This window comes from Somniosus microcephalus, chromosome 13 (genome assembly GCF_052327205.1).
Source record: "Somniosus microcephalus isolate GS21.2 chromosome 13, FLI_Smic_1.0, whole genome shotgun sequence".
NCBI classification, from domain to species: Eukaryota; Metazoa; Chordata; class Chondrichthyes; order Squaliformes; family Somniosidae; genus Somniosus; species Somniosus microcephalus.
The window spans coordinates 87,407,625-87,427,601 of record NC_140999.1 but is presented as its reverse complement, the minus strand read 5'-3'; the positions used below and the strand labels follow the sequence as shown (position 1 = coordinate 87,427,601).

Below are 19,977 nucleotides of genomic sequence, written 5' to 3'. Positions count from 1 at the left end.
CTGGTTACTGGGGGGTTAACTGTACATTCTGATTACTGGGGGGGTTAACTGTACATTCTGGTTACTGGGGAGTTAACTGTACATTCTGGTTACTGGGGGGTTAACTGTACATTCTGATTACTGGGGGGTTAACTGTACATTCTGATTACTGGGGAGTTAACTGTACATTCTGATTACTGGGGGGTTAACTGTACATTCTGGTTACTGGGGAGTTAACTGTACATTCTGGTTACTGGGGAGTTAACTGTACATTCTGATTACTGGGGAGTTAACTGTACATTCTGGTTACTGGGGAGTTAACTGTACATTCTGGTTACTGGGGGGTTAACTGTACATTCTGGTTACTGTCGGGTTAACTGTCCATTCTGGTTACTGGGGGGGTTAACTGTACATTCTGATTACTGGGGGGTTAACTGTACATTCTGGTTACTGGGGGGTTAACTGTACATTCTGGTTACTGTCGGGTTAACTGTCCATTCTGGTTACTGGGGGGGTTAACTGTACATTCTGGTTACTGGGGGGTTAACTGTACATTCTGGTTACTGGGGGGTTAACTGTACATTCTGGTTACTGGGGGGTTAACTGTCCATTCTGGTTACTGGGGGGGTTAACTGTACATTCTGGTTACTGGGGAGTTAACTGCATTCTGGTTACTGGGGGGTTAACTGTACATTCTGGTTACTGTCTGGTTAACTGTCCATTCTGGTTACTGGGGAGTTAACTGCATTCTGGTTACTGGGGGGTTAACTGTACATTCTGGTTACTGGGGTGTTAACTGTACATTCTGGTTACTGGGGGGTTAACTGTACATTCTGATTACTGGGGGGTTAACTACATTCTGATTACTGGGGGGGTTAACTGTCCATTCTGGTTACGGTCGGGTTAACTGTCCATTCTGGTTACTGGGGGGGTTAACTGTACATTCTGGTTACTGGGGAGTTAACTGTACATTCTGGTTACTGGGGGGTTAACTGTACATTCTGATTACTGGGGGGTTAACTACATTCTGATTACTGGGGGGGTTAACTGTCCATTCTGGTTACGGTCGGGTTAACTGTCCATTCTGGTTACTGGGGGGGTTAACTGTACATTCTGGTTACTGGGGAGTTAACTGTACATTCTGGTTACTGGGGGGTTAACTGTACATTCTGGTTACTGTCGGGTTAACTGTCCATTCTGGTTACTGGGGGGGTTAACTGTACATTCTGGTTACTGGGGGGTTAACTGCATTCTGGTTACTGGGGGGTTAACTGTACATTCTGGTTACTGGGGGGTTAACTGTACATTCTGGTTACTGGGGGGTTAACTGTACATTCTGATTACTGGGGGGTTAACTGTCCATTCTGATTACTGGGGGGCTAACTGTACATTCTGGTTACTGGGGGGTTAACTGTACATTCTGGTTACTGGGGGGTTAACTGTACATTCTGATTACTGGGGGGTTAACTGTACATTCTGGTTACTGGGGGGTTAACTGTACATTCTGGTTACTGGGGGGTTAACTGTACATTCTGATTACTGGGGGGTTAACTGTACATTCTGGTTACTGGGGGGCTAACTGTACATTCTGATTACTGGGGGGTTAACTGTACATTCTGGTTACTGGGGGGTTAACTGTACATTCTGGTTACTGGGGGGTTAACTGTACATTCTGATTACTGGGGGGTTAACTGTACATTCTGGTTACTGGGGGGTTAACTGTACATTCTGGTTACTGGGGGGTTAACTGTACATTCTGGTTACTGGGGGGTTAACTGTACATTCTGATTACTGGGGGGTTAACTGTACATTCTGGTTACTGGGGGGTTAACTGTACATTCTGGTTACTGGGGGGTTAACTGTACATTCTGGTTACTGGGGGGGTTAACTGTACATTCTGGTTACTGGGGGGTTAACTGTACATTCTGGTTACTGTCTGGTTAACTGTACATTCTGGTTACTGGGGGGTTAACTGTACATTCTGGTTACTGTCTGGTTAACTGTACATTCTGATTACTGGGGGGTTAACTGTACATTCTGGTTACTGGGGGGTTAACTGTACATTCTGGTTACTGGGGGGTTAACTGTACATTCTGGTTACTGGGGGGGTTAACTGTACATTCTGGTTACTGGGGGGTTAACTGTACATTCTGGTTACTGTCTGATTAACTGTACATTCTGGTTACTGGGGGGTTAACTGTACATTCTGGTTACTGGGGGGTTAACTGTACATTCTGATTACTGGGGGGTTAACTGTACATTCTGGTTACTGTCGGGTTAACTGTACATTCTGGTTACTGGGGGGTTAACTGTACATTCTGATTACTGGGGGGTTAACTGTACATTCTGGTTACTGGGGAGTTAACTGTACATTCTGGTTACTGGGGGGTTAACTATACATTCTGGTTACTGGGGGGTTAACTGTACATTCTGGTTACTGGGGGGTTAACTGTACATTCTGATTACTGGGGGGTTAACTGTACATTCTGGTTACTGTCGGGTTAACTGTCCATTCTGGTTACTGGGGGGTTAACTGTACAATCTGGTTACTGGGGGGGTTAACTGTACATTCTGGTTACTGTCGGGTTAACTGTACATTCTGGTTACTGGGGGGGTTAACTGTACATTCTGGTTACTGGGGGGGTTAACTGTACATTCTGGTTACTGGGGGGTTAACTGTACATTCTGGTTATTGGGGGGTTAACTGTACATTCTGGTTACTGGGGTGTTAACTGTACATTCTGATTACTGGGGGGTTAACTGTACATTCTGGTTACTGTCGGGTTAACTGTACATTCTGGTTACTGGGGGGGTTAACTGTACAATCTAGTTACTGGGGGGGTTAACTGTACAATCCAGTTACTGGGGCGTTATCTGTACATTCTGGTTACTGGGGGCTTTAACTGTACATTCTGGTTACTAGGGAGCAACGCAACTACATCCGATTCAAATGTGTTTTGACCAACACTATCCTGGATGTTCTCCGGCAGCGACCTGGATGGGTTGAGGTCAAAGAGTGAGTTCCTCTTTCTTCATATGTAGGGGGAACAGAGGTTGCGTCAAGGTCGAAACAACTTTATCGCCTTTAAATTCCGTGGTTTACTGCCACCCGTTACGCCAGAATTCGGTGATAAATGGCAGCTGCTGCCGGCAGGTCTACAGCAGCTGCCTTTTTCAACTGGGCGGCAGCGTGGACGATGTCCGCCCTTGCGAAAATTCCGTAGGTTATGCAGATCGTGACATCGGTGAGTGTTCAATGCTCACTTGATGCTGGATCTGCCATTTTATTTTGCCACTCCACTTAAGTGCGACCAGCTGAGCAAGCAATGACGAGCAGGAAGGCGGCTCCAGCAGTGGTATTTAAAGGGATCATCAGCAACTGCTTGCATCTGACATGTTTCTGCAGTTTGACTGGCTCTGTGCAGCTTTCTGCAACTTCAGCAGCTTTATTAGCTGCTTTCAAGGTTCTAAGGTAACAGGGAGTGTTGCTGCAAGTGGAGAACACCTGCATTCTTAAAGGCTTCCACTCACAACACCTGCTCACAGTCATGGGGGCTCTACTGACAGTCCCCCTCGTGCTCGAGTATCTTGGGGAGAGGGAGCAGAGGCAGTGAAGAAGAGGAGAAGATGCGCGCAGAGGGAGGAGGTTGAGGGTCAGGAGGCCCCTTAACAGGAGGCCTTACCCACCTAGGGTCTTCAGAGAGCACTTCTCTTACACTGCACCTTGCTTAAGTGGATATATTAGGAGGCTACGCTTCACCAAGGAGGTGGTCACAGAACTCTGCCACCTCCTGCAACCAGACCTGCAGCCTGAGAACAGGGTGAACACGGCTCTCCCAGTGGCAGCCAAGGTCACCCTGGCCCCCAATTTCTTCACCAGTGGATCCTTCCAGTCTGCAGCAGGAGATATAGCTAGCATCTCAGAGTTCGCCGTCTGTCGCTGCATCCGGGAGGTCACAGGGGCTCTCTACTCCTTCTCTCTGAGCAGAGAAGCAGGATGAGGGCGCATGTGGCTTTGCCAGGATAGCGGGCTTCCCCATGGTGCAGGGCGCCATCGACTGCACACAGTGGCTTTGCGGGTTCCGCATAACACTCCTGAGATGTTCTATAACTGCAAAGGCTACCACTCACTTAACGTGTAGTTGGTGTGCGACCACGCCCAGCGATTCCTGATGGTCAATGCCGGCTATCCTGGCAGCAGTCATGATGCCTCTATTCTGCGCCAGACTGGTGTGCCAGCACCCTTCCAGCCACCACATCAAACTCGAGGGTGGCTGCTTGAAGACAAGGGCTATCCACGCTACACCTGGCTCATGATTCCCCTCCACAACCCCACCACTCGTGCCCAGCACTCATATAATGAGAGCCATGCTTCCACCAGGAATTTCATCGAGCAGACCATCGGGCATTGAAGCAATGGTTCTGCTGCCTTGACCGCTCGGGAGGAACCCTCCAGTACTCGGCTGAGCGGGTGTCCCGTTTCGTGGTGGTCTGCTGCATGCTCCACAACTTGGCCATCGCAAGGGCGCACCACCAGGGATTGCGGGACCAGCTCAGGAAGAGGACAAAACATAGAAACATAGAAGATAGGAGCAGGAGTAGGCCATTCGGCCCCTCGAGCCTGCTCCGCCATTCAATGAGATCATGGCTGATCATCCAAATTCAGTACCCTGTCCCTGCCTTCTCCCCATATCCCTTGATCCCTTTAGCCTTAAGAAATATATCTAACTCCTTCTTGAATATATTTAATGAATTGGCCTCCACGGCCTTCTGTGGTAGAGAATTCCATAGGTTCACCACTCTCAGGGTGAAGAAAATCCTCCTCATCTCTGTCCGAAATGGCTAACCCCTTATCCTTAGAGTGTGACCCCTGGTTCTGGTCTCCCCGGCCATCGGGAACATCCTTCCTGCATCCAGTCTGTCCAGTCCTGTTAGAATTTTATAAGTTTCAATGAGATCCCCTCTCATTCTTCTAAACTCCAGTGAGTATAAGCCCAATCGACCCAATCTCTCCTCATACGTCATTTCAGCCATCCCAGGTATCAGTCTGGTGAATCTTCGCTGCACTCCCTCCATGGCAAGAACATCCTTCCACAGATAAGGCGACCCAAAACTGCACACAATACTCAAGGTGTGGTCTCACCAAGGCCCTATACAACTGCAGCAAGACATCCTTGTTCTTGTACTCGAACCCTCTTGCTAATAAGGCCAACATACCATTTGCCTTCTTAACCGCCTGCTGCACCTGCATGCTTACCTTCAGCGACTGGTGCACAAGGACACCTAGGTCTCGTTGCACTTCCCCTTCTCCCAATCTATTGCCGTTCAGATAATAATCTGCCTTCCTGTTTTTGCCACCAAAGTGGATAACCTTGCATTTATCCACATTATACTGCATCTGCCATGCTTCTGCCCAATCACCCAATCTGTCCAAATCATACTGGAGTTTCTCGGCATCTTCCTCACAGCACACATGCCTACCTAGCTTTGTGTCGTCTGCAAACTTGGAGATATTACATCTAGTTCCCTCGTCTAGATCATTTGTATATATTGTGAATAGCTGGGGTCCTAGGACCGATCCCTGCGGTACCCCACTAGTCAATGCCTGCCACTTGGAAAAAGAGCCGTTTATTCCAACTCTTTGCTTCCAGTCTGCCAGCCAGTTCTTTATCCAAATCAGTACCTTGCCCCCAATCCCATGTGCCTTAACTTTACACGCTAATCTCTTATGCGGGACCTTATCGAAAGCCTTCTGAAAGTCCAAATATACCACATCCACTGGTTCTCCCTTATCTATTCTACCAGTTATATCCTCAAAAAATTCCAGTAGTTTAGTCAAGCACGATTCACCTTTTGTAAATCCATGTTGACTTTGTCCGATCCTGTCACTGTTTTGCAAGTGCTCTGCTATTACATCTTTTATAATGGATTCCAGCATTTTCCCCACTACCGATGTCAGGCTTACTGGTCTATAGTTCCCCGTTTTCTCTCTGCCACCTTTTTTGAATAATGGGGTAACATTAGCTACCCTCCAATCCATGGGAACTGTTCCAGAGTCTATCGAATTTTGGAAGATGACCAGCAATACATCTACTATTTCTAGGGCCACTTCCTTAAGTACCCTAGGATGTAGATTATCAGGCCCTGGGGATTTATCAGCCTTCAATCCCGTCAATTTCCCTAACACCATTTCCCTACAAATACTGATTTCTTTCAGTTCCTCCCTCTAATTAGTCCCTATGTTCCCCGACATCTCTGGGAGGTTATTTGTGTCCTCCTTTGTGAAGACAGAACCAAAGTATGTATTTTATTGGTTCGCCATTTCTTTGTTCCCCATTATAAATTCACCTGATTCTGACTGCAAGGGACCTACGCTTGACTTCACCAATGTTTTTCTCTTCACATATCTACAAAACTTTTATAGTCAGTTTTTATGTTCCCGGCAAGCTTACTCTCATACTCTATTTTCCCCCTCTTAATTAATCCCTTTGTCCTCCTTTGCTGAATCCTAAACTGCTCCCAATCCTCAGGTTTACTGCTTTTACTGGCCAATTTATATGTCTTCTCCTTGGATCTTATGCTATCCCTAATTTCCCTTGTTAGCCATGGTTGAGTCACCTTTTTTGATTTATTTTTATGCCAAACAGGGATGAACAAATTCTGTAGTTCATCCATGTGATCATTGAATGTTTGCCATTGCCTATCCACCGTCAACCCTTTGAGTAACATTCCCCAATCAATCCTACCCAACTCACGCCTCATATCATCGTAGTTTCCTTTATTTAAATTCAGGACCCTAGTCTCTGAGTCAACTACTTCACTCTCCATCTTAATGAAGAATTCTATCATATTATGATCGCTGCGACCCAAGGGGCCTCGCACAACAAGATTGCTAATTAATCCTTTCTCATTACATAATACCCAGTCTAAGATGGCCTGATCTCTAGTTAGTTCCTCGACATATTGGTCCAGGAAACCATCTCGTATACACTCCAGGAATTCCTCCTCCACAGTATTGTTACTAATTTGGTTAGCCCAATCTATATGTAGATTAAAGCCACCCATGGTAACTGTTGTGCCCTTATTGCATGCGTCTTTAATTTCCCGTTTAATGCGATCCCCAACCTCCGCATTACTGTTTGGAGGTCTGTATACCACTCCCACTAATGTTTTCTGCCCCTTGGTATTTCTCAGTTCTACCCATACAGATTCCACATCATCAGAGCTAATATCCTTCCTTTCAATTGTGTTAATCCCCTCTTTAACTAGCAATGCTACCCCACCTCCTTTTCCTCTTTGCCTATCTTTCCTGAATATTGAATACCCCTGGATGTTGAGTTCCCAGCCTTGGTCACCCTGGAGCCATGTTTCCTTAATCCCAATCATATCCGTTTACCTCTATTTGCGCAGCTAATTCATCCACCTTATTATGAATGCTCCTCACATTGAGACACAAGACGAGGGAGAGGCGGAGCAAGAGGAAGAGGAGGAAGGGAGGAGGCAGGCAGCCAATCCCCCTTCTGGATGGGCTGTCCGTGAATGCCTCATCAGACTCCGACTCCAATGAATGAAACTCTAGATCCCTGTTGCTCACCACATCCCCATCTTACCATCCCTCTGTCACGGAATATCACAGCGTCCTCCTGGGCACAAAGCTGAAATGAGAGCCACCACAAAAGATTCCAAACAAAATTATTAAATTTATCAACAATCAATTGACACATACGATATCAACTAATCACCCTTGTGGAATCCTTTAGTGCCTGTCATTCGGGAGCCCTTTCCTGATCTAGTGCTACTACAAAGTGCTCCCCCAGTGCCTGCAGCACGGCTGGTGGAAGGTTGCTGAGATTCCATGCAGGACGACCTCGAGCAGCTGTGGACCAAGAAGGCCCGGCTGTAGACTGCACCACCTCGGCATAGGCGGCTGCAGTCTGGGCTGGCTGGCTGACAGACAGCGGCAATGGCAATGGTGGAGTGGCAGTGGTAGGAACAGGATTGCTGTCATCCTGAGAGAGGACAGCATGGTCCTGCTCCACTGACCCACTGCCACTCCCCTGGGGCAGCGCCTCAGCATTCCTAGCAATCTGTTGGAGCACAGATTGCTGGGCCGCTGCAACACCCTGCAAGCCCCTGTTGACCGTGGTAAACCCAGCCATGATGGCAGCAGTCTGAGCTTGGGTGGCAGCAAACTGAGATTGCATGAGAGCGGTCTGCACTTCCGCTGCAGCCCTAAGACATTGGGTCGCTTCTGCTGTGGTGCAATGGCAGCCGCGACATCGGCCATCACATGCGGCATCATGTCTGGGTCGATATGGTCTCTCCGGGAGTTGTCCATCATATCCAGCCTGGAAATCCTGGGCTCCAAACTCCGCGCAAAGCCCTGTGCAATTTTGGAGGCAGAATGCTCCTTGCTCCTTGACATTGTCAAGAGGCTCTCTGGCTGGCCTGCCATTGCACCTAGCAATTCAGTGTGCATGGCCATCACCCTTCTTCTGAAGGCCGCCACATCGAGGTCCTCATCTGAGTCCTGTGCAGCAGAACTCACGTGCAAACCCGTCCTTCGGGGAGCTGGCCCCCGAGCTACCCTTTCCCCCGGGCTTGCTGCAGCCCACTCGTGCCTGGTGCCTCACCCTGTGCAGATCCCGCTTCTACACTAGCCTCTAAATTCCATGAAGTGCCAGTTTCTGAGCTGGTGTCTGCGAGTGACAGATGCAGTGATGCTGTATCTTCTTCTTCTCCCCCGCTTCAGGGACAGGCTGGTCTGGTGCTTGGTCTTGACTAGCTGAAAGCAGAAAGGCACAAGAGCCGGGTTATGGTGAGGTGCGGGGTCGGGGAAGCAAGATATGCATGCATTCAGCAACAACAGCTTGAAAGTCAGAAGAGATTGTGGGATGAGGGGGAAGTGGGATGTGAGAAGAAGGATTAGGAATGAGCATACCGTTGTTGTCTCCAAGGGCTTCAACCTCATCAGTTGCAATGATCTGCAGCCCAATGAGCTCCAGCACTCGCTCCTCCAGTTGGCTGAGGTCCTGCATGGCAGCTTTCCCCCCCACCACCGCCTGTCTGCCGCTGCTCCTGGCGATGATGCGTGACCTTGGCCTGCAAGAGAAAGGGAAGTGTGTGAGTGAGTGCGGTGACGTGTTTGGGTGATGTGCCTGCCGTAGTTGAATAGCTGTCAGTGTGTGCAAGGCGTGAGATGTGGGTGTGTGTGTTGCAGCATTGGTAAGGTTGTGAGAGTGAAGTGAAGCACTGATTGTGAGGTCTGAGTGGTGATAGGTAGAGATTGTTTGTAGGTGCGTACTGGGGGTGTGGTGCATTGAGCAGTGTCTGAGGCTTGTGGTGCAGATGGTGGGATATGGCATTTACTAAAGCCTTCACTCACCTTGACTTGCCGTGTCAGGTCATTAAACTTCTTTCAGCACTGGATGGCCGACCTTGGGAATGCAGTGCTGGCGGTCACATGTGCGGCTATCTCCCGCCAGAGCCTTCGAGATGTATGGGAGGATGGCTTCCTGCCAGTCTGCGGGAAGAGGACAGCCCGCCTCCTCTCCACAACCACCACTAGTGCCTCCAGAGCCGCGTCTGAGAATCTTCGGGCTCTCTCCCTGTGCTGAGGCAAAGCCATTTGTTTCCAGTACGGTTTGCATTCAGGTGGAGTTGGAACTGGATTGACAATGAGGTGCTGTACCATCAATGCACCTCCCCTTTAAGTACTGAATTAAGCCTGTGCCAAACAGGACTGGGAATTAGACTGGACTCGATATTGACCCATCTGTTGAGTGGTAAGCCAATGAGCAGAGGTTTTGGTGCTGACATCAGCACTTTTATCATGTTAATGAGGACGGAGCACAAATTTTGCATGCTACCTAGACTATATTGACAGCTTAACCTCGTTGGGCCATGACACCGCCCGTTTCTGGCAATATCCAATTTTTAGCCTGTGTGTTTCTGAGAAACAAACTCAAGATAACTTTTGCTGAACAGAAAGGGCCCAGGACAGAAAGAGGCTGCTGTGGGAAATAGCAAGATATCACACTGGAGCTGGGGCATGCTGCTGGAACAGAGTGGATGGAGAGTTATCTTCTCACAGTGATTTGCAGCCCAAAGGTCATGCACAGCCCTGGAAATCTGGCCCTCGAAGCCTTAGCAACACAGTAATATTTGTGCTTGTATTTCAGATGAAAGAAAAAAACCTGCATTTCTATAACGCCTTTCACGGCCTCAAGGCAGCCAATGAAGTACTTTTTGATGTGTGGTCACTGTTGTAATGTAGGACAGGGTTTCTCAACCGGGGGTCCACGGCTCCCTAGGTGTCCGCAAGAAAATTTCAAGGGGTTCACAATAGGGTGGGGGGGTTGAGGAGCTTTCACCGTCCCAGTGCCATTTGCAAAGACTTCACTCGCTGGATCCAGACTGCCTCCTCCCATACGACAGCGACCCAGCTTTGACCGGGGCTTCTATCCGCAATGCGCTGCTGAAGCCGAGACATACGGTGGGGGCCTGCCTGCTCTGTGCCTTCCTCCTTCACTCACTCACTCACTGCAGGCTGCCCGCACCCTCCCTGGCTGTTGTGTCAGGTGTTGTGAGGGGAAGCAGTGCCACCGGGACACCACCAACACTGTTCCTCCTGCTGTGGCTGGCGGCAGCGAGGATGGGCTTTGAGTGAAATTAAACTTATTTTGAAATTAAAATGACACTAACGCGGTTTTGAATATAAAATGGGCCTGGTGTGAAAAAAAACCGATCCCAAATAGAAATGGGGTAGGGGCTGAAAGGGCTGACCTTTCCTTTGATAGACCGTAATGTTGCCCAGTCAGAATGCGCATCGGTTTATGACATGACGCAGAGGCAGGCTGGGAGTAATCAAGCACCTGGCAGGTGCTGTTGTCGTACGGATGTCTGGAATATGTTAAACATTGGCCACACAGGAGCCCCCACGAATTCTTCATGTCCTGTGACGAGCAAGGCAGCAATGCCTCAGGCGGTGCAGACATTGCCAGAAAAACAGTCGGTGCTTTGCATTCAGTCGTGCATGCGGCGGCACCTGTTTTCCAGTGCGCGCTCTGATCAGCAGGTTTATTTCAGACTGGTATTTTTTATACAGAAAAAAATACTTGTGTTATAGGGGTTCCATGGAATTTTTATAACACGGGAGGGGGGCCTCAGAAGCAAAAGGTTTGAGAACCCCTGATTTAGGAAACACAGCAGCTAATTTGCGCACAGCAAACTCCCACAAACAGCAATGTGATAATGACCAAATAATTTGTTTTTTGTGATGTTGATTGAGGGAATAACTATTGGCCAGGACACCGGGGATAACTCCCCTGCTCGTCTTCGAAATAGTACCATGGAATCTTTTAGGTCCACCTGAGAGGGCAGACGGGGCCTCGGTTTAACGCCTCATTCCCTCAGTACTGCACTGGAGTGTCAGCCTAGATGTTTGTGCTCAAGTCTCTGGAGTGGGACTTGAATTCACAGCCTTCTGACTCAGTGGTGAGGGTGCTATCCATTGAGCCTTCATGGGTCTGGATACCACTGTTCAAAGGGGCTTCCAGGGCATCACAGCAGTCAATCAATCTGTTCTCCAACAGATCAGTAGGATTGCTAAGGCACCGCCCTGGGAGAGTGGCAGTGGCTCCATGGAGCACGAACCTGCTGTCCTCTCTCATGATGACAGCATTCCTGCTCCCACCCCTGCCAGTCTGCCAGTGCCCTTGCTGTTGCCTGTCAGCCAGCAAACCCAGGCAGTGGAAGCATTGCTTGAGGGCATGGATGGTGTGCTCTATAATGGGGCAGTAATTCCTCCCCAAACGCGTGAGTACGGAAGGGGTACTCACGCGTCTGGCCGGAGGAAATGCCGGTTTTCAGCATGCACAGCGCATGCGCTGAAAACCGGCATTTCCTCTCCCCTCACCCAAGAGTTGAAGAGGCTAGCGCGTGCGCTGTAGGGGGCAGCGCGTGCGTCTTGGATTTCCTCTGTTTTGGGGGATTTGCGCATGTGTAAAGGCCTCCGGTCTTTACGCTTGTAAAAAGCACACGTAAGTATTTATTTTTACAGGTAAGTGGTGTTTTAGTGCAATTTAGACATTTTTTTCCCACAGGTTTATTATTTTAAAGAATCTACAATAAGGTAAGTTTAGTTTTAGACCCTTTTTATTAAAAATGTATTTTTTTCAAAAAAAAAATTGTTTAAATTATTTTTTTAAACTTATTTATACTTAATTTAACGATTGGGATGTTTTTTTAAATTTTATTTAAAGTTTAAGTAGTGTTTTGGGGTGCAGTACTTCTCATGAGTTTGACAGTTCTTACTCTCAAACTTATGAATGAAGTTTCCCCTCCCCTGATTGGCTGAACAGTGCTCACCTGATCCCAGCCAGCACATCGCACTAACTACGCCGCTGGGTCAGGTTAGCACAGCGCGCCGACATCAGAACCGGGCCACTGAAAGGAAATCCACTGCGGGCCAGGTTTCAGATGTCGGCGCGCAGGGTGAGCGCACATCGGGGGCTTGCACGCACGGCAAGCCACCGACACCAAGTTCTGGGCCAATGTTTCTTGTGGCAGCATGGCTCTGATTGTAGGCCTGCTGTGCACGTGTCCGTGGGTTCTGGATTCGTTGCCTGTGGTTACACACCAGCTGCACATTGAGAGAGTGGAATCCCTTTCGGTTCATGAAAATGAAAGAGTTCACATGCGGCGCCAGCAAAGCAATGTGCATGCGGTCAATGGCACCCTGCACCATGGGGAAGCCTGCAATCTGTGCAAATCCTTGTGCTCACTCCACCTGCTTGTCTCTGGCAAAAGGGAATGAGATGAAGCTGGCTCTCTGTGTATGGAGAGCCTCAGTGACCTCCCTTATGCAACAGTGTACTGCAAATTGTGAGATGATGCTTATATCTCCAGCAGCAGCCTGGAAGGAGCCAGATGCAGCCACAGGCAATGCCGTCCTTGTCCTGCTCTGCGTGGCATCCCTTCATTCTCCCAGTCATGCTCAATTCCCAGAGGAAGGCTGTAGTGTATGTGCCTTTAAGAGCCCCATGTGTACTGTAATGCCGGTAATGGCCACTCGGGCTATATAAGCCTGTATATTGTGTTGTATCAGTTAGTTCCCCTCCAAACTTTGTTTAGTAAACACCTATGAAACCAACTCCTGTCTTCAGTGTCTCTATCGACACAACAGTGGCGACGAATTGGAAACGGACTTACCTGCAATTCGGCAGCACCTCAAGGACATCGATTCCTCTGGCGTCCAAAGTTGAAGAAAAATCAAGAAAAAGAAGAAGCTGTGGTTTCACCAGCTAGCCAAGCTGGTGGCAGGTACTGCAATAATCCTTCCTGGGCGTCGGGCTGGGGCTCCAGCGGCTGGCTCTACAGCTAGGCCAAGCAGCGAAAGCGGAGGCAAGCAGTAACAGACGGGGAGGGAGCACTCGGGAGACAGCCGGCGCTGCAAGCAGGTCGGCCTTCAGACCTAGAGAGAGAGTCCGGCGGGAACGAGTCTCCAACTGTAAATAAATAAATAAAAAGAACGGAAACCGCAGGAAACAGTGTTGTCATCGGCAGCAGCGGCGGGGAAGCGCGGGAAGCGCCATTTTTTTCTAGGATGCCTAAGTCTGGCAATATTGATGCTTTTGATAACAAGATAGAGGATTGGACCACATATGTGGAAAGAGTGGAGGTATATTGCACCGCAAATGGAATAGAAGATGAAAAAAAAGCTTCAGTACTTCTAAACCTAATGGGCGCAAAGACATATAAGCTGTTAGGAAATGTAATCACTCCAGCCGAACCGATGGACAAGAATTTTAAGGAGATTGTTGATACCCTACACTGCCAATTCGGGGCAGGACTGGCAGATTCTCTACAAGACAAATTCGTCTGCGGTCTCCTAAGTGAAGGAACACAAAAAAGGCTACTTTCTGAGAAAGATTTGACACTGGACAAGGCTTTCAGTGCAAGAGGAGCTGCAGAAATACAGCAAAAGCCACAGGACTTCGGCACCCATGAAATGACACGGGATTTCGAGAGATGTTATCGCTGCGGCAGATCCACCCATGACCAGAGGGACTGCTGGTTCAAGGACAAAGCATGCAGGCAATGCGGAAAGATGGGACACATTACACGTGTATGCCGATCTGGAAACAAAAAATCCACTAACAGAAAAAAAATCAATAAGGAAAAGCACAGAAAGGTACAAATAATGACGGACAGTAGCTCCGAAGACCAGAAGAGCGATAGCGACTCCGGAAACAAGAGACTAAGCTGTCTCAAATTACATAATGTAATTGCCAAAGAAGATTACCAGACCATTTGGGTTACCCTCACAATAGCAGGGTCCCCAGTTAAAATGGAGCTAGATACAGGATCAGCTCTGACCGTCATAAATCGACGGGATTACGAGCGGCTATTTCCGCATATACCTTTAAAAGATACATCCATTATCTTGAAAACATATACGGGGCAGAAAGTATACCCCAAAGGAAAAATAAGGGTGCCTGTTGTATACAACGGCAAGGAAATACAGAAGTTGTATTTATACGTTCTACAAGATGGTGATCCACCGCTGTTGGGACGTGAATGGATCAGGAAAATACGTTTAGACTGGCACTCCATTCAGGCACTGACGGTGACCAGTAAGGAAAAAAATGATGATGACGTCATACCTGAACGATTAAAAGACATCTTGGCCAACGCCAAGGAAGTGTTTCAAGAGAAACTAGGAACCTTGAAAGGCATCACCGCCTCAATAAAAGTGGAAGATGCGGCAATTCCCAAGTTTTTTAAGGCAAGGCCGGTGCCATACGCAATACGTCCAGCAGTCGAGGCAGAGCTGGAGAATTTGGAAAAGGCAGGCGTATTATCCAAAATAGATTGGAGCGAGTGGGCAACACCCATCGTCCCGGTCATGAAGAAAACGTTGAATAATGATAAATCTGAAGAACAGAGAAAAATTCGCATCTGTGGAGACTTCAAGGTGACTGTAAACCCGGTCCTTCACACGGTACAGTATCCTCTTCCGAGGATAGAAGATATTTTCGCCTCACTATCCGGAGGGAAACGTTTCACCAAAATTGACTTGGCACAGGCATATCTACAGATGGAGGTTGAAGAGGCCTCTAAAAAGTATCTCACGATAAATACACACAAAGGCCTATACCAGTACAATCGACTGGTTTTCGGAGTAGCATCCGCTCCAGCTACCTGGCAAAGAGCTATGGAGCAAGTCCTCCAAGGGATTCCGGGGACTCAATGCTACCTAGACGACATCCTTGTAACAGGAGAAAACGACAACGAGCACCTTGCCAATTTGGAGCAGGTGCTCACTAGGCTGAGAGAATGGGGCCTACGAGCAAATCGCCCCAAGTGCGAATTTTTCCAGAATCAAATATATTGTGGCCACATAATTAACAAGGAAGGGTTGCATAAGTCACGTGAAAAAATTGAAGCGGTCATAAAAGCCCCAGCACCTGAAAATGTTTCACAATTAAGGTCGTTCCTGGGATTAATAAATTACTATCATAAATTTTTACCGAACTTATCAACTCTTCTACACCCTCTTAATGAACTGCTACAAACAGGAGTAATTTGGAAATGGAGCGAAGACTGTAAACGTGCCTTCCATAAATGCAAAGACTTAATCACATCCAAAGAAGTTTTGGCTCATTACAACCCATCACTGCCAATCAGACTGGCGTGCGATGCATCCCCTTACGCCGTAGGAGCAGTATTATCGCATAAATTCCCTGATGGCTCGGAACGGCCGATAGCTTTTGCATCACGCTCATTGAACTCAGCTGAGCGTAACTATGCCCAAATCGACAGGGAAGCACTCAGCCTGGTATGGGGAGTGAAGAAATTCAACCATTACCTACACGGACAAAAATTTACCTTGTTGACTGACCATCAACCCCTCATCTCCATATTCAACCCTAAAAAGGGTGTTCCCATTATGACAGCGCAAAGGCTACAGAGGTGGTCCCTTTTTCTAGGGGCACACCAATACAACATAGAATACAAAGCATCAAAACAGCATGGGAATGCTGACGGGTTATCGCGCCTACCGTTGCCAACGGTAGAAGAAGCACCTACCGTAGACCCAGTGGAGATTTTCCACTCTACCATAGTCGAATGTCTACCAGTAACAAATTCTGCCATTGAAAGGGAAACTAGAAATGACCCGACTCTCTCACGAGTCTACGATTTAACAGTGAAGGGATGGCCAGCACATGGCGAACCACTGTTGCCAGCATTCTCGCAAAGAAGAGAACAGCTGTCAGTGTGCCGAGGAACCTTGATGTGTGGATCCAGAGTGGTGATTCCACCCAAACTCCAGGATAAAGTTCTAAAGGAGCTTCACGAGGGGCACCTGGGTGGAGTGAAAATGAAGAACCTAGCCAGGGCGTTTGTATGGTGGCCAGGTATCGATGGAGACATCGAAGAAATGACCAAGAGCTGCCTAGGATGCCAGAAGGTCCAAAACGCTCCACCCCAAGCCCCTCTACATCCATGGGAGTGGCCCTCATCTCCCTGGCAAAGGGTACACATCGACTTTGCTGGTCCATTTATGGACTCAATGTTCTTAATCGCGGTTGATGCACACTCCAAGTGGCCGGAGGTAATAAAGATGTCCTCCACCACCACGGAAAAAACCATCACAGTATTAAGGACCATATTTGCCAGGAATGGGCTGCCGGAACAGATCTGTTCTGATAATGGACCGCAATTTGTGTCCGAAGAATTCAGGAAGTTCTTAAAAAACAATGGGGTTAAGCACTACACGTCCGCCCCATACCATCCCGCCACCAATGGATTGGCTGAAAGGTTTGTCCAGACCTTCAAGAAGGCCATAAAGGCCATGGGTAATGAAGACATAAAACTTCAGCACAAGGTGGATAACTTCTTGTTCGCATACAGGAATGCAACACATATGGTTACAAACCAAACTCCCGCCATGATGTTCTTCAATAGAAGCCTAAGATGCCGGCTGGATTTGATCAAGCCAAACATCAGAAGGGACGTGGAGAACCGGCAGTTTCAAGGCATGAATGAAAGGTCAACTAGAACCTTCCAGATAGGTCAACAAGTTTTGGCCCGGGACTACCGTACCGAGAAATGGCAGCCTGGAACTATCTGCACACGACTAGGACCGCTGATGTATACCGTGGACATCGGAGAAAGCATAATAAGGCACCATGCTGACCAAATCATAGAGTCATCCGAAAAGGGACAACCTACACCACAACTCTATACGCCTAACGATGAAGTAGAGATACCCATATCTACCTCCGATCCGGTGATACTGGAACCCGATGAACCCGACACTGGCATTCAAGCTGAATCAGCCTTGCCAAAAGAACCTACTACACCACCAGAAACTACCACACCACCGAGGCGTTATCCGGACCGAGTCAGGAAGCCTCCAGAGAGACTGACTTATAATTAATTAACTGCAGCAATGTGTGGATTATTTTTCTTGTAACATGTAATTAATAATTACTTAAAATATTATGTACTGGTTGGCTAAAAGGGGAGGAATTGTAGTGTATGTGCCTTTAAGAGCCCCATGTGTACTGTAATGCCGGTAATGGCCACTCGGGCTATATAAGCCTGTATATGGCAGCCAGGAACGATTTGTACACGACAAGGACCTCTCATGTATACCGTGGACGTTGGGGAGAGCATTGTAAGACGCCATGCTGACCAGATTCTAGAGTCAATGGAAAACGTCAACTCCACACCACGATCTGATACACCTGGTAATGAAATTGACGTTCCAATTGCAGCTACCGCAGAACCGGTAATATTGGAAGCAGATGAACCAAACAAAGACATTGATCCCGACGCAACATTGCCAGAAGAACCTGATACCCCAAAGAGGCGTTATCCAGACAGAATCAGGAAGCCTCCTCAAAGACTGAACTTATAATTGCTTAAACTTAACCAATGTATCTAGCAACAGTAATTGTGATTGTAATTCGTTATCATTTAGTTGTTAAATGAATGTTATGTACTGTTTATCTAAAAGGGGAGGAATTGTTGTGTATGTACCTTTAAGAGAATAACTGGTCTCAGACTGCAGTACCGGCAGTGACCACCCCTGTATAAAAGGCGCTAGAGAGCCTCTGTTTGTTAGTTTTCACTATTGATTTCCACCAGTAAAGACTTGTTTGTTTTCACTCCTGCTGGTCCATGTCTTAATCATTCACGGACTTAACACCTTTAAGTAGTGTTGCTTCATGCCGTTGAACGTGTGTTAAGCTGTGCGAGGTTAAGACAGGGTGTAGGCTGGAGCATAGCGTTCGAAAAATGGCAGCACTGGCATCAAATCATCGTTGCACACTGATTGATGTCATAATCTGCCTGCTCTGCATGTTGCCGGTGGTTGTTAGGTGCGCGCGCAAACACCTTCACCAAGATTGCGTACAGCGCACTTCCTGTTGGAGGTGCGCGTGGGCATCACGGATGCCATTTTTGAGTGTTAGGAGGCCGAGTAGCACCTAAAAAATGAACACTACAGAGCCCAATTTAGTCCTCTGTATGATTTTGAACACCTCTATTAAACCTCTCATTAACCTTCTTTGCTCTAAGGAGAAACTCTCTGCTCCTCTGCTCAAAGCAAAGCCCAAACAAAGACTTGAACTGTGGACCCTCAGATTACAAGTCTGATGCTCTCCCGACTGAGCTATTTGGGCTCCATCCAGTTTTGTTAATTCTGTAGTTGTGAATCTCTCCCCTGTCCTGTTTAGTGAAACAGATGCAAGGTGACCCGCGACGTGACTTTATATTTACCGGTTCCTGTTTACTTCCGGTGGTTTAGGTTTGTGCGCTTGTCCCCTGCTGGCTGTGTTCATGTCCTGCTTCTTACTGTGCTCTCCCTTGTTGACAGTGAAGGGGAGTGGGACTTTTACTGGTGTGACATCAGCTGGCTGCGAGAGAATTTCGGCTACACCTACATGGATGAGCATGTTCGCGTCTCTCACTTTCGCAATCACTATGAGGTATGAAAGTAGAACTCCCGCCAACCCCGGTATGGTAGCAATGTCCATCGCAAAATGGAGCTCGTCAGAACAATCCTGCTTTAAAAATAATGGCCCAGAAATTCCAGAACGGGGCTTGCAGCGCGTGCAAGCCCCGTATTTACACTTACCCCGCGCTACTGCCGATCAGCTCCAGGGACGCCTGGAATTGGTGTTTCCAGAAGAAGAATCCCGGGCAGCGTATGACGTCACGCCGCCCAGGAGTGCAGCCAGCGCGAAGTCAGGAGCGTGCAGTGCAAGTGAGACACGCCCCTTGAGGTCTCAGTTTCACTGGACACGCCCCCAATGTTTCTGTCAAGCTGCTAACCATTTTTACATGCAAAGCAGCAGTTTAAATAGGTTTTTGGAAGTTTTTTGAAGATTTTGGTAACTTTTATAAACTTTTTTAAATGTTTACATTATTTTGAGTAATCTGAAGTAGTTTTAAAGAGAATTAAAGCAATTTAAAGACTTTTAAAAGCCCTAAAAGAATTTTTTAAATTCCATTTATTTATTTAGCAATGTCGTCGTCATACATGTCTTCACACTGTTCCCTTTGGGGAACTGTATGAAGTGGTGGAAGGATTTACGGCCATGATTAACGCTCATTCCGTGACCGTAACCATCTTTGAACCAGCCATTAGGGCGGTTAGTCCTATGGCGGGAGGGTTTTACGGGCTCCCACAAGCTATACAAGGAGGGGGGGCCACCCACACCCACGGACGCAAATATCCCACTGAATGTCAACCCAGAATTTAGAGCCGGAGCTCCGACTCCACTTGCCGGGACTGTCTGGAGCGGGGTTCGAAACCCTACCCTGATCTGGCCCAGCGGCGGGGATCCTACCGCTATGACAAAGGCCCAATCCAATTAGCAACGTGAAATGGCAGCATAGGGCTCCAGTCACGGGGAGGGAAAAGGCGCAGGAAACGTATGGGTGTCACCTTTTGTGCGGAGTGGGCCTTTTGCGTAGCAGTAA

General features: G+C 48.0%; 1 protein-coding gene and 1 non-coding gene across 7 annotated transcripts in view; one reads left to right on the top strand and one right to left on the bottom strand.

The window, feature by feature from the left end:
- The window catches only part of ttll9 (tubulin tyrosine ligase-like family, member 9), a 176,927-nt gene that overhangs the window by 89,525 nt on the left and 67,425 nt on the right, over nucleotides 1-19,977 (top strand). For 4 of the 6 annotated variants that reach the window (XM_086005115.1, XM_086005109.1, XM_086005113.1 and 1 more), the window contains exons 2-3: nucleotides 2,903-2,995; nucleotides 18,869-18,980. In XM_086005115.1, the coding sequence (XP_085861241.1) occupies nucleotides 18,936-18,980 (45 nt within the window). In that variant the 5' untranslated portion in view covers nucleotides 2,903-2,995; nucleotides 18,869-18,935. The remainder of the gene's footprint in view (nucleotides 1-2,902; nucleotides 2,996-18,868; nucleotides 18,981-19,977) is intronic. The other 2 variants (XM_086005110.1, XM_086005111.1) reach the window with 2 other exon arrangements.
- trnat-ugu (transfer RNA threonine (anticodon UGU)) lies at nucleotides 18,602-18,674 on the bottom strand. Its single transcript has one exon. It is a non-coding gene; the product is annotated as a tRNA-Thr (tRNA).